The sequence below is a fragment of the Thunnus albacares genome, chromosome 8 (genome assembly GCF_914725855.1).
Source record: "Thunnus albacares chromosome 8, fThuAlb1.1, whole genome shotgun sequence".
Classification (NCBI taxonomy): domain Eukaryota; kingdom Metazoa; phylum Chordata; class Actinopteri; order Scombriformes; family Scombridae; genus Thunnus; species Thunnus albacares.
In genome coordinates, this window is record NC_058113.1 from 34,477,142 (window position 1) to 34,501,349 (window position 24,208).

Genomic DNA, 24,208 nt, shown 5'->3' on the forward strand with positions numbered 1-24,208 from the left:
TATTGACTTTGAATGCTAGTATAACGTTTCTGGCTCATTGCTGAGTGGACTGGAAATATCTCCTCTTGCCGAGTCGTATCTAAGGATCTTCCTGCTCCTTACTGGAGTGGTGAACAACGTTTCCATTATATAAGAACCTTACGGGATGGTAATGATTGTTCCAGGTAGTAATCAAACCCTCCGGTGTTACCAGGGAAACAGAGTTATGGCTTGTGAAAAACTTTAGATTTTGATTGTAAAATGCATGAAAATCTAAATTAACGGTCTTATATTTTTTCTTTCTCTTTTGGAAAGTGACCATGGTATAAGTGGACTCTGTGGAAACATGTTGTCCATTAATTCCTGATAATAAACACCTCATCCCTTATATAACCTGTGGTCTCTGGCATTTTGGAAATATAAAAAATGAGACAAATCTGACTCAGAAACCATGTTTATTCCTGATGAACAGGTCATTTTAATGTTTTTTTTCTATGCAGAAGCAGGGTTATAATGATCAGGCAATCAACAGGAGAGATTATGTGTGAAGATAAATATATGGATAAAAGATATAAATGCTTTTATTCATATTATGAATTGATTAACACAAGCTATAACCTGATACTTCAGAGTTTAGTACTCTGTTGTCTCATGTATACTGGATGGCTGTTATGGTATTTTGTAGTGATGTCAATTGATTAATTATTTCATTAGCAAGCAAAACTGTAGTTACTGCAGTTAGCCTTGGGGCAGCAGATAGTGGTAGTAGATGATGGCTACTCTGCTGTACAAAGACAAAACTCAGTAACGGATACTTCTGCTTTTTGCCTTTTTAATCCGCAGCAGAGACCGATTCACGTTGCGGTTTAAAGCCTACTGTTGCAATATTACAACAATCACTTTTAGCTCTCCTAAATAAAAATCTGTAAATGTTTTTTTTTTTTTAAAGACAACATTTACATAGTCAATGGGTCCTATTGTTTATCCCTGCAATGCTATTGGATAGTAAATGTGTTCATAGGTCCGGCCGTCTGGCCATGAACTCACACTACCTGCAAACTTTCAGTCAAGCTCATCTTCTTGTTTTATTGGACCGGATTTGTCAAGAAAGAAGGAAGTAACATGCCTTGAATATTTTTTTGTGATAATTACAATATCTAGAACATGTAGATACTTAGTTATTGTGGAATACATTCATCAAACTTGATTTTGAGTGTGTTATGTCTATGTTTTAATTCTATAAGGTGGGGTTAGAGTAGTAGTCAAAATAGCATGTGCACCTTACACATGACATGGGGACACTGCACTTCTCACATGTTCACATATGGAAAAAATACTAATAGAAATATAATTTCTTTGATGATTCACTATAACTAAGTTCTAAATTTGTTTTCTCTGTTAAAATTTTGAGTTCAGACAAGAATTGAACAATGAATAAACTGTTTCTGGTTGCAGTATTTGTAGCAGAAACTGTATCTTATCATTTAAAAAATATATTTAACTGATCCTGGGCTTTTTTCTGGGCATGTAAATGTTCTGGGGGGATGGAAGTACTCCTTTAGGTATGATAAGTAGAGAGGATAATAGGCCAGTCAGACAGTATTGTGTGAATTTTGTGGAATGTATAATTGAGTTAGGATTAATTTGCATTGATATTATTTAGCCTGGAAAGTACTTAGCTCTCAATCCTGAACACTTGGTCCACCACCCTATCTATTCCTTCAGGTTATCTCATACAGTATAATACTTATATGTATCATTAATACATATATTTATTATTTGTTTTTACTTTTTCCATTTCTGAATGCAACCAGCAAAGACAGGTCTTCTACACAGTGTGCAGGATGTGACTGTTGCCAAAATGGAGAGACTGATTTTGAAATGGAATCAGACAACACTGATGCGAGTGATGAAGAGGTAGATGAAGATGCCGGTGAAGTGGACAAAAAAACCCAACAACCCACTGACTTCCCAGCCAGTGATTATCATCGAGAAGATGGAGAGAGGACGCTGCAGACACTGCAATAAAAAATAAACCAACAAGCTATGCAGCAAGTGTGATGTCCATCTTTACTTCTCAGAAGAAAAGAAGTGTCTTTGGGACCATCACTGCAAATGAACTTGGCTGAACACTGGGATGGAGATGAAATTCAGTTTTGTAAATACAATTTTATTCTGTTTTTTTTAGTTAATAAATGACTATTCATAAAAAATATGACTGTTGTGTGATTATTATTCATGGTATATACTGTTATGAGGCTAAATAAGAAGTCAACCTTGCAAATTAACCCTTAGTTGTCCTGTGTATTTGTTCAGAGAATGTGAGTACGAATACAGAAATTCTGCTCCCAGCTAAGCCCAACGTTGTAATATTACAACAATTCCCTAAAAACTTACTAAAATGTAAAACATTTGACAATGCTTTAATTTCTGCATCAGAGGCCTTCTCCAACAATATCTGAAAGGTGAAAGAATTTTTTGCTCATTTTTTTCTATATTTGGGTTCTACAGGGTTAAAAATCGGGGTTCATATCGCTTTGGGGATCTGCATTTATCTGAGAACACTTGGAAGCCAGCGCCATAGTCTCCCCTAAGCCAGACATCCAGGCTGTCTATTGAGGTTATTGTTATAGTGCCTGATTTTACGTTTTCCCCATAGAAGGCACCAGAGAACTGAGGTCTGTCATTGTTGTCTCCTCAACAGTAGGCGCTCCAGAAATAACTGGGAATGTTAACCCTGTTTAACCCCAAAGCTTAAATCTGAGTCCCAGATTTCTGGCAGTGGCTTCACATTAGAAGACAAGGGACAAAGGTCACACTTAATGAGACTGACAGGGTTTATGGGACTGAACAACAACATAAACAGAAACAGCTGGAAACCAGTAAGACAATACTTTCAAACTCTAAAACCAGACTGAAAGATACAAGTTTTCTTCAGTCTGTGAGGTCGTGGAGCAATCTGACACAGAGGAATCAGCTGGGGGGGGCAGGACTCACCCTCGATGAGGCAGGGAGTGACTTAGTTGTTACAGGGGAAAAGAGGCATGGGACAAGGGGCACAGCTAGAGTCTCTGGGGGGCTGTGTGATGGGGGAAGGGGGTTTGTGTTCATAGGTCACCTTGGGGTCCTTCTCCTGGGCCTAGGCATGTGTAGAGTGTCCACAATGGCACTCGGGGAAGGTGGAGTGGACTCAGGGTTTTGGAAAGGGAGAGAATACCCTCTGTATGGGACTAGTCTGTCTCCATCAACTGCAACCTTTCTCCCTCTGGGTGGCAGCTGGACCCTGTGCAGCACCTCCTCCATCCTCACCAGGACCCAACAGGCCCCCTAACCAGCAGCAGTCTAACTTGGGGCTACATCATTGTCTGATTGACTGTATCAGGGAAATACTAATCTATCTACTGGTGCTAGTTCATAGTTTATCTTCACCATCATGAAGGAACAATTCTGATCTCGATTATAAACCTGAAGGAGCCGGTTCCTCATCTAAACTTGTGTTATTTCACTGCCTGTTGCTTTCATCAACTAAAACAGATTCATATTCAGTTCATTGACAGTTCACCCCTCAGTTCTCGAAAGTCCTCACTTCTCATTGTTTTTCAGGAACTTGGATGTCATACTCAGCAAAAACAATCCTCTGAAGAAGTACATAAGCAATAATAATCATGTTGAAATAAAATGTTTGAGTCACCCCCTGTCCGGATAGTTGAGTTACCTTTTTGTTTCTCTTGTTCTGTTTGTTCTTTGTCTTGTACTTCCTGTTTTATTTTGATACTCACCTCTTGTCTCGTTTCAGGTTCTTTACTTCCTGCCCTCATGTGTTGCACCTGTCTCTCATTGTCTCCCCTCCTCCAGAGTATATAATCTCAGTGTTCCCTTCCTTCTGTGCCAGTTCATCTCGTTCCTTGTGACAGCGTCCCAGCTTTTTTCAACCCTGTAGTTCCCAAATCTGTTTTTTCCACCTGCTGATTTGGAAACTGTTGCCTTGATATCAGATCACCTGTGTACCAACCTCATTCTTATTAAAAGGACTGAATATTTGAACTGAGTCTGAGTCTGGGCTTTTAGTCCAAGCCTGTGGTTAGCTCTGACAGTTTGTTGAATTTTTGACAAGACGTTGTGAATTCTAACACCAGATTATTTAACGTCCCATCTTTAAGACTCTTTATAAGACATTTCTTTCATTTTGATTACACATGTTGAAGACAATAGCCACTAAACAGCAGCATGATGACACTATGGATAGATGATATACTGAAGACTGTAAAGGATCGATATTTCATTGTTTTCCTATGAGGCTATCTCAATGTGATTATACATGAAAGCTCATTTCCCTGCTGTCTGCTCATTGTTGGATTTAACAGGCAGGAAACCTCCACGGCACCAGTCTGGTTCCACAGAGGACCACCAGCCCAACACCGGCTCCGGCTGCAAAGTTGGTGTAGTCAGTATTCCATAGACCAATAGTCAAAAACAGTATCAGATACAATCGTACTGTGATAAGGTATGATAATATTTGCTGGTACCCGGCTGTATATATAACGCTACGCTATGCTAGCTATGCCGCAGTTCATATGCCTGCCGAACCGTGGGGGGTGATCCGTACGGATCATGGATCAACTACAATCAGTTACACCACTAGTTAACACTTGTTATTCTAGTTACTTTAAGCTTATTACTCAATATACGGCTCAGCTTAAAAACGAACTAAAGAAACTGTCAGAAGCAGCAGCCAGACCTCCTGCACTCATTCACTAATCACATCAACAGGTGACTGAACAACCACTCAATTAAAAACGAATGAATGAGTCCAGACAGCTCACTGTAACTTCAACAAGCAAACTAACGTTACCCACAACACTTTATATGATCTCTGCTGCATTCTGGTTAAGGAGATAAAAAAACACAAATAAGCCACACAGAGACATTTAACCATCAGAGATGAAATTAGCGACCAAAGAGACAGAGAGGAGCTGTATCTGACTCACGTTATCTGATGTCTTCTTCTTTCTATCATGGAGATGAAGTATTCATGTCATAACGTCCATTTGTAGCTGTTGATCATCTTGTTTGTTAGTTAACAGAACTTTATGGCTGCTGCTTAACCAGTCTGATATCATTAGCAAACAATGACAAACAAGCCAACTCTCCTGGTTGTTTCTCTGGTTGCTTCTCTCTCCAGCCTCCCCGGCAGCGTCCTGCTGCTGCTGCTGTGCTACCCAGTCCAGATCATTTCTCCCATCAGCTTAACAACAGTCCTTCCATGGATGTATAAAGAGTCCTTCAGGCTGCAACAACAAGCCAGCTATTGCGTTGGCTAACGCAAGGAGCTATCTACTGCTGCTACTCTGCCTTACAGTGGAGAGAATTGAAGATGAATTCTGGAAACTATCATTGGACCAACTCGATGTCAATGTTGCATTCTGGTTGTTGATTGGTTAGGGAGGCCGTCCTCCCTTGGAGCATCATTTTATGTGTCATGGCCAATCACAGATTAGCATGAAAAAACATTGAGTCCAATGTAAGAGATCCCGCCCTGCGGAGGACAGCAGGCACCCGTCCTCCTCTGTCCCCCACTCCACCTCCAGCAATTGCGCTATGCTATGCTAGCTACATACTGCAGCTGGGCCCTCTGGCAACAATCTGCCATGTCAATTCATTTTACTCACTCAGATATATTCTATATTACCTCAACATAAAATGTTTGTGTTTGATAAACAAGTGGCCCAGATCACATGTTCAGGTACAGTAGCCTGTGTCTGAGTAAGAAAAATGTAATTATATAACATAACATCGCCTATATGGGCCAGAGTTCATCCTGATGAACGTCCATGTTACCAGCCATGAAATGAAGCATAGATACATAAACAGCTGGGAACCAGCAAGACAATTCTTTCAAATTCTAAAACCAGACTGAAAGATACAAGTTTTCTTCAGTCTGTGAGGTCGTGGAGCAATCTGACACAGAGGAATCAGCTGGGGGGGGCAGGACTCACCCTCGATAAGGCAGGGAGTGACTTAGTTGTTACAGGGAAAAGAGGCATGGGACAAGGGGCACAGCTAGAGTCTCTGGGGGGCTGTGTGATGGGGGAAGGGGGTTTGTGTTCATAGGTCACCTTGGGGTCCTTCTCCTGGGCCTAGGCATGTGTAGAGTGTCCACAATGGCACTCGGGGAAGGTGGAGTGGACTCAGGGTTTTGGAAAGGGAGAGAATACCCTCTGTATGGGACTAGTCTGTCTCCGTCAACTGCAACCTTTCTCCCTCTGGGTGGCAGCTGGACCCTGTGCAGCACCTCCTCCATCCTCACCAGGACCCAACAGGTCATGTGATATCTTGTCTGTTTTTGATGAGAACATAAATCTGTTGTCACAATAGAACAATATTATAAATTTGAATTTCACTTTGTTGGTAAAATGACACATCTGAACCAGTCCATGGCTAAAATGAGCTCTTCTTTGTTTAGAGACATTATGTAGATGCTAAATGTCTTTAAAGAAGCAGCCTTTACACCACTCAGGGGTTTTTGAAAGCAAATTGTTTTATTGGCATATAAAATTGCCCCCCACCCCTCGGATTTCATCAGGTGGGGGACAATGATATAGTTTGATGCGGTATGTTGGTTTTCCTCCTGTCCTCAGTCACCAGCCGCCACTGTTGCTTGCATACTTCTTCAGAGGATTGTTTTTGCTGAGTATAACATCCAGGTTCCTGAAAAACACTTCCAAGAAACAACACAACACTTGAAATGGGAAGTGACCCCTGATTCACATGTGGGGTTGGTTCAAACCATCCCTTCCCAACTATAAAAGTCAGCCATCCATCAGTAAGAAGGAACTTTACATAGATAATATCTCATTCTTCATCATGAAGCTCCTGGTCTCAGTGTTCCTGCTACTGGCTCTCAGTTATCCAGCCACAGCTAAAGTTGTGACGTCGTTTCAAAACATATGCGATTACTTCTTCTTCAAGGGTCAACCACCCATCGGGCCAACAGCTGCTACATACGAGAAGATCTGCCAGAAGACAACTCAAGCAGGCAGTTATGAATATGCGACGCTCTATGACACCAGCCGAAGGATCCCTGTCTACTCTGCATATGAGTTTGTGGGATATGCCCGATGTGGCAGGAACGACAAATGGTTCATCGAACCTCAGGTTAGTTTTCACCCTTTTGTGTCTCTCAATCTTGTTCGGATGCGTTAGTCGCCTTCCACAGCATGATATCAGTCAGTATTAACTTCTGTAATTATAAGGCACAGCCAAAATTAAAATCCTGGCGTCGTGCCTGGTGTTACCATGTTAAAACAATGACGAGAGAAAAAGAAAAGACCATTTTAGCATTTTTTTTAATACCTGCACTGTCTGTAGGAACAGAGAACAGGGTTCGCACGAATCGTTAAAAGGTCTGAAATGAGATTTTCAGAATTTAAGGTCATAAAATGTCTTAAAAGGTTTTATTTTATTGTTGTAGGTCTTAAATTTTGAGGTGATGCCTCGTTGCAGGATTCACTCATTTAAATATCCAATATACAATATAAATATTGGTTCTCCACAGGCCACCTGCAGGATTAAAGAACACAAAACAGTACAGATGATGCTCAGCTACAGACAGTTATCCAGGGGGGTTCAGAGAAGACACAAAGTCCTCTGTTATCTCTGATAGTTGCTCGAATCTGGATAATAATGTTTGTAGTGCGAAGCTGCAATGGCCAACATGAAGGAGAGGAGCAAAGTTTTAATTCTGTGACCTCTTAGCTGGAGTTTATAGATTTAATGGACTGTTAGTGGATGAAAGGTAGATATACTGAAACATGTGTGTCTTAATGTGGAGAATTAACTACAGCCGACGAGAACGACCAGAGCAGCCTTATTGTTTTACACAATGTTGTCAAAATTAACAATTCCAAACAAATTATAATTAAAATTAGAATTTTAAATGTTTTTTTAACACAAAGAGTTTTATGTGATGTAAAACAGTTTATTGCATTTGCCATTAATTTGATTAGTTTGTGATTTCACATATGATTATCTGAAGATACAAAAATACTCAGAAAAATATCCATATTAATGTTGTCAAGTTGATTTCAAACATGAAGCTCAGCTCTAATGTGCATTTGTTTTGCTGTGGAGAGGATGTTATATTTTCTCTGTCCAGGTCTTTAAAAGCATTAAATTTGATTGCAGCAACCCTGAGAGAATGTATACAGTAAATAATATTTTATTTTGTATTTGCAACATTAGAGACAGAATCAATACAATCTTCAGATGGCAGATGATTCAAACAGTAGCACAAAAATTAACTGAGATGCTGATTTTTATCCTCTAAAGCTGGATGACCAGAACGGTGGAGACTTCATGGCTCCTGAGAGCACTGTCACGAATAACCTTGGCCAAAATCAATCACTGAATGAAGATTACACCGGCACCGGCTACGATAAGGGACACCTGCTTCCAGTCAGACACCGAAATTCCTCATCATGTGTGGAAGCCACATTCACCCTCACAAATGCTGCTCCACAGAATCCAACCTTTAACCGAGGAAGGTGGAGGGTAAAAGAGGCTGAAGTGGCAAATATGTTGACAACCAACTGCTTGAACAGTGGTTTTCGTGCCTATATTGTTACTGGTGTGGTGCCTGGAAATACAAACATCAATAACAGGGTTAATGTTCCCAGATATTTCTGGAGCGCCTACTGTTGCAGAGACAACAATAACAGACCTCAGTTCTCTGGCGCCTTCTATGGGAACAATGTAAAATCAGGCACTATAGCAATAACCTCAATAGCCGACCTGGATAGAAACCTTACTGCACTCTATGGCACTGGCTTCCAGGTGTTCTCAAATGAATGTCAATAAGCTCCCTGAGTTTCAAACAGCCAGTCAAGATCGTAGTTGCCCCCCCCCCCCCCCCCCCCTTCCCTTGCAGGCAACCTGCGGCCTACAAAAGCAAAAAGCAGTAACTTCTGTTACTGAATTTTGCTTTTGTTCAGCAGGGTAGCCATCATCTATTACCACTACCTGCTGCCCTAAACGCAGTAACTACAATTTGATCCAAAATGCTTGCTAATTATGCTAATGCTAGGTAGCAATAATGTTAAAGGACCAGTGTGTAAGATTTAGTGATCTCTATCAGAACAAACTTGGCAGAAATAGAATTTAATATTCAATTTAATTTCTAATATTCTAAATCCTTCACACTGGTCCTTTAACAGAGATTGTCTGGAGTCATCTGCCAACAAAGATACTACATCAGAGAACAAATGTATTCACAGAGAAGTACTTATGATTACTTTCCCTAACCATTACGCTCCATGCATTTCTCTTTGTGCAAGACTGTGTGTTAAATACTGTAACAGCCATCCAGTATACATGAGACAACAGAGTACTAAACTCTGAAGTATCAGGTTATAGCTTGTGTTAATCAATTCATAATATGAATAAAAGCATTTATATCTTTTATCCATATATTTATCTTCACACATAATCTCTCCTGTTGATCATTATAACTCTGCTTCTGCATAGAAAAAGACATTAAAATGACCTGTTCATCATGAATAAACATGGTTTCTGAGTCAGATTTGTCTGTTTTTTTATATTATGTTGTTGGATTTAGGTCAGGGGTGTCAGCGTATGATTTGTAGATTTTGATGAGACGAATAATTGAGTTTTGGTTCGATCTCTCTATGACATTCCTACGGGCCGTGGCGGCTATATTAGATACATAGGTTTCAGTGCTTTCACTGTGAAATTAACATGAAATGCCTTTGTAGATGACTTGAGACCAACAATTAATGGTGACAAGCAACAGCTTGTAGACTTGAACTTCCACAGAATGAGTGATGAAGATGACAGACGATCAAATACAGTTAAGTGTTACTGACAGCAGCTACAGCCTGTTCTGTCTATTGACATGCAAAGTTTACACAAAGTATCTGATTGTTTCAGTGACATATTTGGTGGGTTGCTCCATGTTAGATTTCCCAAGGTCTTATCAAACATTTAACATTTTTTTCATTCCAACATGATGTTATTTCTTACCTACTTCTTCAGAGGATTGTTTTTGCTGAGTATGACATCCAAGTTCCTGAAAAACACGACACTTGAAATGAGAAGTGAGGACTTTCGAGAACTGAATATTCTATGAACTGAATATGAATCTATTTTAGTTGATGAAAGCAACAGGCAGTGAAATAACACAAGTTTAGATGAGGAACTGGCTCCTTCAGGTTTATAATCGAGATCAGAATTGTTCCTTCATGATGGTGAAGATAAACTATGAACTAACACCGGTAGATAGATTAGTATTTCCCAAATACAGTCAATCAGAAAAATGATGTAGCCCCAAGTTAGACTGCTGCTGGTTAGGGGGCCTGTTGGGTCCTGGTGAGGATGGAGGAGGTGCTGCACAGGGTCCAGCTGCCACCCAGAGGGAGAAAGGTTGCAGTTGACGGAGACAGACTAGTCCCATACAGAGGGTATTCTCTCCCTTTCCAAAACCCTGAGTCCACTCCACCTTCCCCGAGTGCCATTGTGGACACTCTACACATGCCTAGGCCCAGGAGAAGGACCCCAAGGTGACCTATGAACACAAACCCCCTTCCCCCATCACACAGCCCCCCAGAGACTCTAGCTGTGCCCCTTGTCCCATGCCTCTTTTCCCTGTAACAACTAAGTCACTCCCTGCCTTATCGAAGGTGAGTCCTGCCCCCCCCCCAGCTGATTCCTCTGTGTCAGATTGCTCCACGACCTCACAGACTGAAGAAAACTTGTATCTTTCAGTCTGGTTTTAGAATTTGAAAGAATTGTCTTGCTGGTTCCCAGCTGTTTATGTATCTATGCTTCATTTCATGGCTGGTAACATGGACGTTCATCAGGATGAACTCTGGCCCATATAGGCGATGTTATGTTATATAATTAATGATTTAAACGTGTTTCTTGTTTATTTTCTTAGTATACAGAAATATATAAAGTAGCACAAAGCTTATAATGTGATACAGGAACAGATCAGTGCTGAATACTAGAAAGACTGAACACTAAAAACATGTATAATCACATTGAGATAGCCTCATAGGAAAACAATGAAATATCGATCCTTTACAGTCTTCAGTATATCATCTATCCATAGTGTCATCATGCTGCTGTTTAGTGGCTATTGTCTTCAACATGTGTAATCAAAATGAAAGAAATGTCTTATAAAGAGTCTTAAAGATGGGACGTTAAATAATCTGGTGTTAGAATTCACAAAGTCTTGTCAAAAATTCAACAAACTGTCAGAGCTAACCACAGGCTTGGACTAAAAGCCCAGACTCAGACTCAGTTCAAATATTCAGTCCTTTTAATAAGAATGAGGTTGGTACACAGGTGATCTGATATCAAGGCAACAGTGTCCAAATCAGCAGGTGGAAAAAACAGATTTGGGAACTACAGGGTTGAAAAAAGCTGGGACGCTGTCACAAGGAACGAGATGAACTGGCACAGAAGGAAGGGAACACTGAGATTATATACTCTGGAGGAGGGGAGGCAATGAGAGACAGGTGCAACACATGAGGGCAGGAAGTAAAGGACCTGAAACGAGACAAGAGGTGAATTTCAAAATAAAACAGGAAGTACAAGACAAAGAATAAACAGAACAAGAGAAACAAAAAGGTAACTCAGCTATCCGGACGGGGCGTGACTCAAACATTTTATTTCAACATGATTATTATTGCTTACCAGTGGAGGCTGGTCCATAGAGGCAGAGGAGGTTGATCCTCTATTTTTTGAGAGGCTAAAGGGAGATCAAAATATAAAAAAAGAATATTTGGTTGTAATAAACCATTACCAAATCTCAGTATTTATAAAGTGTTTTTTCTCTCTTCTTTGGAAAAAAATCCATTGCTGAAATTCTGTTTAAAATGCCTCAACAGCGACACCTGCAGGGCGGGAAGAGAAAGGCCAGTGTGGAGGTGGTGGGGGGGGACAGAGGAGCTTGCTTGTCATTGTTGCTAACTTTTGCTCATGGTCTTAAATGAAAACAACATTTAAGATGTCCAATGTTTAAATAAAATAAAATAAAATATATAAAATATTCAATGCTCAGTTATTGCAATATGAGGCATGAAACCTTCCTCTTTTAAACAGTGAATGAAACAGCCTCTGTCCACGTCATCAAAACTTGATGATAACAAACATTCACCGCTAACGTCAGTTAGCAGCTAGATGCTAATTAGCTGCTCAGCTGCAGCACATTAAACAGCAGGTAAACAACTCAAATGTCACATCGGACCGTTAGATGCTGGTTTGATCGTTGCTCTTCAAAATCCCTGTTAGCGACACGCTGTCTGTCCATGACTTGTACTTACAGCAGTTTGTTTACTTTGTCTTAAATGAGACATTAAATTTTGCTATTAATCCGCAGTTCATATGCCTGCTGAACCGTGGGGGGGGGGGGAGCGATCCGTACGGATCACGCATCAACTACGATCAGTTACACCACTAGTTAACACTTGTTATTCTAGTTACTTTAAGCTTATTACTCAATATACGACTCAGCTTAAAAACGAACTAAAGAAACTGTCAGAAGCAGCAGCCAGACCTCCTGCACTCATTCACTAATCACATCAACAGGTGACTGAACAACCACTCAATTAAAAACGAATGAATGAGTCCAGACAGCTCACTGTAACTTCAACAAGCAAACTAACGTTACCCACAACACTTTATATGATCTCTGCTGCATTCTGGTTAAGGAGATAAAAAAACACAAATAAGCCACACAGAGACATTTAACCATCAGAGATGAAATTAGCGACCACAGAGACAGAGAGGAGCTGTATCTGACTCACGTTATCTGATGTCTTCTTCTTTCTATCATGGAGATGAAATATTCATGTCATAACATCCATTTGTGACTGTTTGTCATCTTGTTTGTTAGTTACAAGACAATATGTATATGCTAAATGTCTTTAAAGAAGCAGCTTTTACACCACTCAGGGGTTTTTGTTTTTAAAAGCAAATTGTTTTATTGGCATATAAAATTGCCCCCCACCCCTCTGATTTCATCAGGTGGGGGACAATGATATACTTTGATGCGGATGTTGGTTTTCCTCCTGTCCTCCCCAGTTTTTTGAGTCACCAGCTGCCACTGGTGTGGGGGTTGAATGCAGCTCATTTTTGTAGGATACAGCAGAAAGGCCTATATACATACAGTACATTATATACAGACTTTGTATGAAGTTTGGTGTATTATCATTTATTTTACAATAATTATAGGTCTTATATTTATAATTCAGTAGTGGGGATGACCTATGAGGGGAAGGGAAAAATGGAGTGAGAGTGACAGTTTAGTGATAAAGTCATCAAAACTAAAATTTGTAGCTCTGTACTGCAGTTTTTCCTTTATTAGGGCCCGAGCACCTAGCGGTTCACTCACACTCTCCATTCAAATATATGAGTATTTTTCTGTGTCCAGCTGCAGTTACTTATTGTCTCTACACACCTGACAGTACACATGTCAATCAAACTTTGACCAGGTCATGTGGGTTAAAAGTCTTTCCTTTTCTAAAAATAAACTTGATGAAAATTAGGAAATTAATTTGTTTTTCACACAAACTCATCAAGAGTTTTCAATTTACTAATTGAAATTCAAGTGAATGGGCCCAAAACTTGCATGATTTTGATGCCACAGGTGTGAGCGAGACAGACATGTCTCACCCTGCAGAAAATTCTCATCCTCACACCATTGAGTTTTGATGTTTCACCATGACAGAGGAAGTTGCTATAACTTTAGTTTAAATGCTCCAGTCTGCACCAAACTTTACATGTTTGATAAGAGTCCCGGCCTGAACACGTCTACATGACAATATTCCATCAGTGATGCAAACTGGCTGAATAGCGCCCCCCACGAAATTTCAGTGAAGCAGCCTCAGCAGCAGGCAAAATAGTGGACAAAGGAAGTGATGTTTATCTCCTTCTTGCACTGTCTGAAAACAGCCGGGTCTGCAGACATTTACATGCCCAGAAGCCCTTTGACTGTGCTGCACCCCGTTGTACGCAAGGGTGCGAGGGCCCGTTCATCACTGCTTGCAGCTTTAATTGTTACTATACTTCCACCTGCAGCTCAACAGGGAAACACTGTCCGAGGAAACACAAAGAGGGAATTTGATGCTAAAAAGACTGTAAATGTGTCAGATATCCACTTGATATGACTAACTCAGACTGCTGAAGCTGAATAGAAGCTTCACACAGACTTTTAAATGACTGTGTGGACACACTGTGGATTTTGTCCTCCATCACTTCCATTGAAAGCACATTTGAAGGATCTTTTACATACTTACTGATTAGCTCAACAATGCAAACCAAAGATGTATAGTAATAAAACACTATCACTAAATACAGTTGACTGTCTACTAGATAAAAACAAACAAGTTTGTAAAAACACAGATTTTGTTGTCAACAAAGTCTGAGTGTTAAAAACTCCTGCATAACTTTTATCCATGTAAATTAATTTCATATATATGTATAACAGAAAACCACAAAAATCTAAATACGTCCCCTCTAATTGCTGCTTTTTCTTCTTTTACATTTTACTAAACTGGATATCTTTGTGTTTTGGAAGCTGATTGGACAAAACAAAAGTGATGACATCACCTCGGATCCCAGAAGTTGTGGAAGACATCTTTCACAGTTTTCTGAAGTTTTATAGGTCAAACAATTAGTGGATTAATCAAGAAGATAATCAGCAGATTAATCGATAATGAAAATAATCTTTAATTGCAGCTCTACATGTTTGTGTGAAATCCCAAAAAACATGTTTAGATTCAGTAATAACGAAAATTCAGGCCATTTTTTGAGACCTATTTTCAACAAAACACAGAAAACGATTCAGTATGTAACTTTATTAACCACACAAGTCCAACTGCAGCTGCTAAATAAATGTGAAATCAAATAAGAAATAAATTGAGTGAAACAGACTCCATATTTTTATGTTAGCAATGTGTCTTCAAATACAAATAGTCTGAATATCTTAATGAGCCAAAGCTGATAAATGAAGACAACAAAGAGTCTGATGGACAGTAAACAATATCTGGACACCATTAAAAACAGAATGATTCTTCATGTGAAAGCAGCTGGTCAGATAGATACAGTTCTTATATACAGATATATAGAATATATCATATTAGAGCAGATATGTTATTATTCAGATGATAACATCAGTCTGCCCTCGTGTCACAGCTGAAGTCTGCAGGCTGAAACAGGAAGCAGAGCTCAAACAGCACAGATGAGATGAAGATTTTGTATCAAATTGTTGCAGAAATGGGTACCAGAGCAAAAAACTCTCTCTTGAAAATAAAAAGGGGGTCAGAGGTCCAAGCAGCAAAGTGTTCTTTAATGCCGGCATGAAAGGAGAGCAAGTAGCACTTTTACAAAGAACCAAATCGCTCCAAAGGTTTTTTCTTTGGGGTTCATTGTTTTTATGTCCTTGGGTCGGCTTAGGTCACACCTTATCATCCACCCTCCCTAATTTTTGACCAATTATTATGTATCTTTTATCTCCGTCACTCGTTGTTGGTCAAAACTCTTCAAAACAGGTTTTGAGCTGTTTGAGGATATGTACTGACATATTCAATTCTACCTGATTATATCCAATTTTTTATATAAGTATTGGGAATCATTTTACACCATTATTGCCAAGTTGTCTTCTGGCCTTTTTTATTTTTTTGTAAGTTATTCTAGTCATTTTACACCCTTATTTCTTGATCTCCTCCAGAGAGTATGTTTGAAAGGTGAAGACTTTAATGCAGACCCAAGCAAAGTGACATGTAATACAAACACACTCAAATTTCTCCAGTGTATGATTATAATTCTTCTATCGTGCCTCTATACGTACAGTGTGATTAAATATGGTTCATGAGATTATACCTACACCAATACAAATTGTATCACACTAGCCCTTATTGCTTATAAACTTATAAAACTTTTAATGAAAATACACCACATTTCCCCCCTTTGGGACTGAAAGTCCCATCGATAATGCTTAGGAATGATAAGGTCCCATTGCTAATCGATATATATATGTACACTGTTTTCAGGTCCACAAACCATGTCATATCTTAATAACAGGGATCCTGCAATATAGGGAATGGGTGACAAATACATCAAAGTCATAGGGGTTCAAGCACATCCATTTAGTTTCAGTACCATTAGTATTAGTAGTAGTCTTAAGTAGTAAGGAAATCAAATCAAAAACAATCATTGGACAATACAGTAGTTGGTTGATTGTAGGACTATGTTGATTTATCATTAGCAGCTAAATATCAGATGTTATGACTAATCACTATATGCAATCAAGCACACTTATTTATTGATTAAAATCAGTACATATTCACATAACACAGGTAACTTAAGGTTACTCAAAATTGCAGAATATGCTGTTTTTTTGGTCAAGTGACCTAAAGTAATAGCAAGCTTAATACAAACTACTTTACATTTCATCTGAGCCCATAGGCCCCCTGAAATACATTTTAACTCTGTTACCAATTGCCTTTATAGATGCCGTTGCGTCATCTATTACATACAAGATTTCTTTTACCAATTCCGTCAAGGGCAGAAGGGTGGACAAGCACTGACAATATTCATGGCAGTGGTAGGAGTTAAAATATGTTGCGTTCCATTGCAGACGACCATTGAGATTGACAGTTAGTACTCAGCTGTCCTATCTGCTGAGGACAAGCTGGTGCCTGGGTGACCATAACACGTCCTGTAAGGTTAGGGATTCGGGGCCGACACAGTTCTGTCAGGCCATCTCTCTTAAGGTGATACATCAGATAGTAGCAGGAGATGTAACACAGCCATTTGGGTTCCAATTTTTATCCGTCCTGTATGGCTTCGTTCAGCAGGGTCTTTAGAGGGGCATAAACAGGATAAGAGGGATTTTTCCTGTACTGTAGGTTACTTCCTCATTAGTACTTCATTTTTACACAATGGCAGTCATAGAGGCAATCAATTTCTCGTTTAATAGTGGAGCTGACGCCCTTCCCCCCTTTGATGCCTTCTGATTCCGTGTATAAGTACTGCGTGGGTTCCAACGGTGGAAACTGCTGTTCCTGGTAGGTCCTGTTCCTCAAGAGCCATGAAGTTGATGGTGGCTTGTAGGGTGGTGGTGGTCTGCTCTCAGTCCAGGTGGGTCCTGTTGATGATGGCTGGAATGTCCAGGTATACACACCGGCCCAACCTAGAGCTGCATTTCCCCCTGGTGTTGGTCCTGTTGGCATGTGTAGGCCATCCTGGTAATCTGCATTGGATTGCCCATCCATGCCGTAATAGTACAGCCACTGTTCAGCCATGTCTATCTAGGGTGGAACATCACATAATGAGGATTGACACAGACTTCTGCCAGCTATTACTCCTCTTCCTCCTCTGCTTCAGCATCCATCTCCCTGCCAAGCTGCCATAACTCAAGTATTCTTTTATACTTCTGCTCGTATCTAGTTGATAGTCGTTCTAGTCCTGCCTTACCATATCTTTGTAGGAACATGTGAGTGCTAAACAATATGTCTTCTCCATAGAATATGGACTGTCTGACTGTCCTGCATCTCATCGTCATACCAGTTGTCTAATCCTGTCTCTAGAGTCACGTGCCCCTGAATTTGTAGGGGGAACTGTCCGGGAAGCATTTTTGTGGCTTTGTTGACCATGGCTGAAATTATGGGTAGTATACAACACATGATGATGGCTACTATCAATAAGAAGCCCCCCATGAACATTCCCACCACCTGTAGGATCTTTTTCCAGGATAGATTGCTTAGCCAGTCCCAAAGCTGGGATAGTGCTTGAGACTTGGTATTCCAATTAGAATTTGTCACATGTTCATCTCTGAGGGTTTTTATTTTATTCAATAATTTTGTTAAATTGCCATCTTTTCCTGTCACTGTAGGTATCACTGTACAACACTCGTCTCCAAAGTAACTACAGACTCCATGTTCTTCAGCCATTATTTTGTCAATTGCAAATCTGTTCTGTAAGGTCATTGTAGTAGTAGCATGTAACTGGAGGTTTACACCTTCCAAAGCTGACAAAGTCCAATTTATGAAGCGCTGCTGATTATACCATAAGTAGTTCACCCATCGGCTGTTGCGAATGATATATTGCGAATTTATCATTGTTCCCACTATGGGTATCCACCCTGTTCCTTGCCCTGATTTTATCCAGTCTTCCCCTACCGCCTGATGGTCTTTTGGTACTCCAATGGGCTCCTGGTTCCATGCTATATATATGTTATCATCCAATTTCCATGGAGTCTGAGCCATTCGCCTAATTCTTTTGGTTGTTCTATCTTTTACTACTTGCTCACTAATTACAGTAACTTGTCTGGTTACCATAACTGGCGCACATATCCCTGTCCACTTTTTAGGTAACGTTACTTTTACTTGTTGGTTGTCGTCACACAGCCAAAATATATCTGCTAGTGGTCTTGTGCCGTTGTCTAGGGATGGTAAGATGAACTGACTGTAGTACCTATTATTGTTCATAACAATCAGTGTTAGCCCTTGATCTATTATAACTTGCTCACATTGTATTGCCGCAGTGTTTGTAGTACTATATATAAAGTAAGGCATGCTGCTTGGTAGATGTTCAGGTCTCCCCTGTTCTGGCATACGCAGCCACCTATAATCTAGCCGTACACCATCTTCTGATTCTACACTTAGCACTATTCCCAAGTTGCTAACATTATTCATCGTTGCCCCCAGTTGTTTCAATGTTACCTTTTCAGTTTGTTGCCGCAGCTTACCATTGAGCGCTACCATTTTCTTTTTCATTTCTTGTCCCCTTGTTATACAGAAGGGATGTTTTATCTTTTTAGTTATTTTAGTTAAGGATGGTGTCCAGGTGTTCAGTTCATTATCTACTCGTTGAGGGCATATAGATGTATTTTTAGTCCAATTCATATTTGTTATACTCTCCCAACTTGCCATTACCGTTGCACAGTAAGCAAAGCAAGTGGATTTATTCGAACATGTTTCCTCTTTTATCCCTGAAATTGGTTTTATTTCTGGCAGTCTTTTTGAATTATAGCATGTAATACAAGCGCGTTGGCTGACCTGTCTAGCAGAATATTTTACCAATTCATAAAACAAATTGCTCTCCCATCCTAATACCTCCTCTTCATCAATTTGGTGCACTGTTTCCTGCAAGCTTCTAACTTTACGATGGTTCACATATACCTGAGTCAATTTGATCGCTTCTTCGGCAGTCATTGTGCGATTGGACTTTATGTTTGTACACTGATTGTGAGAGCATTGCACCCGTATTTGTACTATTTCCTCTGTCAGGCATTGTTGGTGGACTGCATAAGTGTCTATTTTCACGTCTCCGGGTCCTAATGTTAGGGTTTGATTGTACTGGGCTGATCTTATGTATGTGAGTGCAATTACTTCTTCTTTCCATATCTTTCCCTCTAATGCTGCTACTAGGCCTGTGGCTAGGGCGCACTCTTCCAACTGCTCTTCTTCTGACACTCTTCCTGTGCTACTATACCTAGTGAGCATTAAACCCATCCCCAAAACTACTAGTAGCAACGCTTTCCGTCTGTTACTCCCTGGACTTCTCCCATGCTCTTGACTTCCAATTATAGTAACTCTGTGGGTTACATTCAATGGGAATGGCTCCGGCTGATACTCCCTCTCCTGATGAGGCACCTGAAGTTTCCCTGACTTCTGTTGGATCCTCATGACTCTGTCTGACTGGGGTCAAGCTACTACTCATTGGCTCACCACTGGTTGACCCTCTATCTGTCTCTCCTCCCACTGCTTACTGACTCTCTACGTCTAGCAGCTAATCTTTGTGATCTTCTTTCTCCTTGAGGCCCGCACTGCTGTCTCTCCTCTTGTCGGGAGGCATTGCCGTCCCTTTCTGGTTCTTGTCGGTGCTGTTCTCTATCTTCCAGTTGGGAGGCGTTGCCGTCCCTTTCTGGTTCTTGTCGGTGCTGTTGTCTATCTTCCAGTTGGGAGGCGTTGCCGTCCCTTTCTGGTTCTTGTCGGTGCTGTTGTCTATCTTCCAGCTGGGAGGCGTTGCCGTCCCTTTCTGGTTCTTGTCGGCTTCGTGCTCTGCAGCAATGGTTGAGATGAAACCAAAATCTCTTACCCTCTACTTTCAGTGCAGTTGGGGTGGCTAGGATCACCTTCAATGGTCCTTCTCATCTTGGCTGATCCCACTTTCGTTTGAAAAAAAAAAATACTTTCACGTAGACCCAATCACCAGGCTCAACTGTCCTCAGTTGTTCTGGGATTTCCACGTCCTTGCTCTCAGCTGCAGTTTTTATCTGTTGAAACACAACCTTGTGTATTTGGGTTAGATGTTGCAGATAACATGTTAGTTCTCTTTCACATTGTTCAAGGGGTGGCCCTTCATATGGCCCCCTACGATAGGGAACCGGCATCGGTCTCCCTGTAAGCGCTTCATGCGGTGTTAGATGCGTTAGTCTGTTAGCTTGTGTTCGCATAGACATCAATGCCAACGGCAAAGCATCCACCCAGTTAACCTTGTATTGGCTATCTGCCATAATTTTCCTGAGCTTCGTCTTTAAGGTACCATTTGCCCTTTCCACAGCCCCCTGAGACTGTGGATGGTACACACACCCAAACTTTTGTTTGATCCCTAACATCTTTAAGGCTATTTTGAGTGTCTCTGCTACAAATGATGGCCCATTATCAGAACTGATAGTGTCTGGTATTCCAAATCTCGGAAAAACCTCTTTGCACAAGAATTTAGCTACTGATCTACAGTCCGGACCTTTCGTCGGGATCGCTTCTATCCATCTGCTGAATCTGTCGATTACCACCAGGATGTATCTGAACCCTTTTACTCATTCTGTCATGTCTATGAAATCTAACATTAAGTGGCGAAACGGTCCTTCTGGTGGTGGGATGTGTGCTATTGGTGCTGAAAATGCTTTCCTTACATTATGCTGTGCACACACCTCACATTCATGCAATGTTCTATCCACCATAGCCGCTAAATATGGCGACCACCATACCTTCTGAAGCCTTCTCAATACCTCCCCCCTTGCACAATGGTCCTGGCCATGTGCATCACGAATTGCAATTTGTATCAGTGATGTGGGGAGAACAAAGTGGCCTTGTGCACTGCGCCATAGCCCCTGTGAGGGACCCTCATGTGTTATTTTAACCGCCCCCCTTTGGAGCCATGCAGAATGTGCATATGGACCTGACTGCTGTTGTGCTGCAATAAGGGATGCTAAGTTTGTTAGGGGTTCACAATCTTCTGCCACTAGCTGTGGTCCCATACATGTGGACGTAGCTACGCGTTTTGCAGCCTCGTCTGCCAAGTTACCCTTGGCAATCAATGAGTTTGTTTTTTGGTGTGCTGCGCATTTGATGATGGCTAGTGCCTTAGGGTGATGTATAGCTTCCAATAGAGCTGATATAGCCTCCCCATGGGTTACTGGGGAGCCATCTGCTCTCAAAAAACCTCTTTGTTTCCAAATAACTCCATGAACATGGCCCATTGTGATAGCTGATGCCTTCTGAAAGGCAAAGGCAGCTTCTGCTAACCCCTGATAGCAGGGTGGCAGACCTGTTTCAATGTTGTCCAATTTGGTACTATAGTATGCTAGTGGTTGCTTACCTGTTGGAGTATCCTGCATTAGTACCGCACACGCATAGCCTGCTTTTTCTGCAACATATAAATGACAAACATTAGCATAGTTAGGATTACCTAACACTGGTGCTTGTTGCAGGTCGTGTTTTAAAGCCAAAAATGCGCCCTCAGCTTCAGCAGTCCATTGCAACTCAGCTGAGCCATTTGTTTGTCCTGCAGCACGAATTAGGCCACGTAGTGGGGCTGTTTTTATAGCATAGTCGCAGATCCACGGTCGACTAAATCCAGTCATTCCCAGGAATGACAGCATGTGGCCCACTGTCTGAGGTTTTGGAGCTTTTGATACTGCCTCGATTTGTGAGGGAGCGATTGCTCGTTTATTGCCACATACCTGTCCTCCTAAATACTCTACCTGCAATTTGTCTTTGCTCACCTTATGTCCCCCTCTTGCTAGAGCCTGTAGAACTGAGAGTGAGTCTTGTACACATTGTTCTTTTGTCAGACTACAAACCAGCAGATCATCTACATACTGTAGCACTGTGCTAGTGACGTTTAGATGTTGCAAATCATTGGCTAGAACTCTGTTAAAGATTGATGGGCTGTCCACGTAGCCTTGCGCAAGACGTGTATAAGTGTACTGCTGGTTTTTATATGTAAAGGCAAACAAGTATTGTGAGTCTAGATGCAATGGTACACTGAAGAATGCTGAACATAGATCAATGACTGTGTACCAGCAGGCATCATGAGGAATATTAGATAACAGAGTGTGTGGGTCTGGGACCACTGGCGTTTCTACGTCTACAATAGCATTAATGGCACGCAAATCATGTACCAATCGATAATCATTTGAGTGTGGTTTCTTGATAGGAAAAATTGGTGTGTTGCACGGACTTTTTGTTGGTTTTAGCACGCCTGCTGCTACCAAGCCCTTGATAGTGGGTTCTATACCTGCTATTTGATGGGGCTTTAGCGGGTATTGTTTTTTATACGGCAATATGATGCCCTGTTTTATTTTAATTTGGACTGGCAGCGCTGACCTAACCAGCCCTACATCTGTTTTATGTTGTGACCACAGCCCCTGGGGTATCTGTAGTAACAGCACACTGTGTTCTTCTGAGAGTGACGCTTGAGTAGGAGATCTCTGGCTGAGCAACACTTGGATCCCAGTGCCTTCATCATACGTTCGTAGGGGTATTTTAAGATATTGTCCACTGGCAGAGGACTGCACATGGTCTTTTTGAGTTGGTTTCCATGTTGTTATTTGTAAGGCTTTCTTCACCATAGGTCCCATGTCCTTAGCCTTTTTTCCAACTGCAACCATGAGAGTGACATGTGGGGTGGAGTTGGCCACTTGGAACCAAATTGCGCAATTCTGGTGGCAGGATGACTGCTGCTGCAGCTCCTTGTGGTCCTACATAGAGGTCCTGACACACCATGGAGAATATTTTTCCACCCACCAGCTCTTTCCAACATTCTCTGTAATCCGTGTGTTGTTGGGTTTCATCATACAGCATAGTACAGTGCAGTGGCAGTTGTGGTTCAGATGCAGAGGGCAGCTCTCTTTGTACCCACGCTTTCCAGGTGTTCCACTGGTGTATTAGCTCTGAGTTGGGCGGCCATTGAATCCAATATACTGCAGGCTGAACATGAGTAGTTGGTTTTTCAAATTCCTTTAGCACTTGGACTGTCATCATGCTTGAAACACTGTCTTTTAAGTCCAATTTGAGACCTGTGTGGGTGCAGGTGATAGTTGCCTTTAGTGGGCACAGGATGTCTCGTCCCAATAGGTTGATAGGGGTGCTTTCTGAATAGAGTAGGGGTGCCGTTATTGATTTTCCTGATACTATCATATGCACCGGTCGTGTTAGGGGAATTATTTGGGTTGTCCCAGAGAAGCCTACAGTTTGGATGGATTGTCCTGAGAGGGGAAGTGAGGAACCTCCGCTGCCTATACAGGAGTATGTGGCTCTTGTGTCCACCATAAAGGTGTATTTTTGACTCTGTATTTCAACGGCAACAGTGGGTTCTTCTTGTGGTTGTGTTGAGATGACCGGTGTCATGTGTACCCCCTCTGGCTTCTCTAGGCGCCCCTATTGCCAATCCCTGGCTGGTCCCACCCATGGATTGGTGGGGCAGTCCCTTCTGTGGTGTCCTTTCTGGTCGCACCCCCAACACAACATTTCTTCATCTTGGTTTGAGTTGGACTGGTTTTGGGACTGTGTTTGTCTGTTCATCTGTGGATTTTGTCCTCTTCCTCTCCCTGGGCGATAGATTCCTCCCCTTGACCTCGGCTGTCCTCTATAGGGGGGCCCTTGATTTACCTGAGGCTGGTTAACATGCACATGAATAGGTGGTAGGGAAGCAGGTGACGTCACGGGTGTGACGTCACGGGTGTGACGTCACGGGTGTGACTTCAGGCTGCGCTTGGGGCTGTTTGGGTGTCTGGGGTGTTGCAGACTGTGGAGCTGAAGGTTGTTCCACTGCCACTACTGGAGCCTGTATTTTTGTTTTTCCTTTTTTTGTTTGGAATGTAGCTCATTCAATTGGAGCTGGGTGAGCTTACTAACCAGGCTTTTATTTACCTCCGCTTCTTTCTAATTTTTCTTTTCTCACATTTTCCACATGATGTACA

The 24,208-nt window shown here is 41.4% G+C and overlaps 2 protein-coding genes across 2 annotated transcripts in view; one reads left to right on the forward strand and one right to left on the reverse strand.

The window, feature by feature from the left end:
* Nucleotides 1-6,770: 6,770 nt before the first annotated feature.
* On the forward strand, nt 6,771-17,346 carry LOC122987548 (endonuclease domain-containing 1 protein-like). The gene is made up of 3 exons (XM_044359469.1): nt 6,771-7,134; nt 8,308-9,328; nt 17,335-17,346. Exons 1-2 carry the CDS (start codon nt 6,844-6,846, stop codon nt 8,833-8,835), a joined length of 819 nt encoding a protein of 272 aa, XP_044215404.1. The 5' UTR covers nt 6,771-6,843; the 3' UTR covers nt 8,836-9,328; nt 17,335-17,346.
* LOC122987547 (HEPACAM family member 2-like) overlaps nt 14,836-24,208 on the reverse strand; it is a 35,544-nt gene continuing 26,171 nt past the window's right edge. Inside the window, exon 7 of the mRNA XM_044359468.1 lies at nt 14,836-15,249. The gene's annotated coding sequence lies outside the window, so the exon portion shown is untranslated. The remainder of the gene's footprint in view (nt 15,250-24,208) is intronic.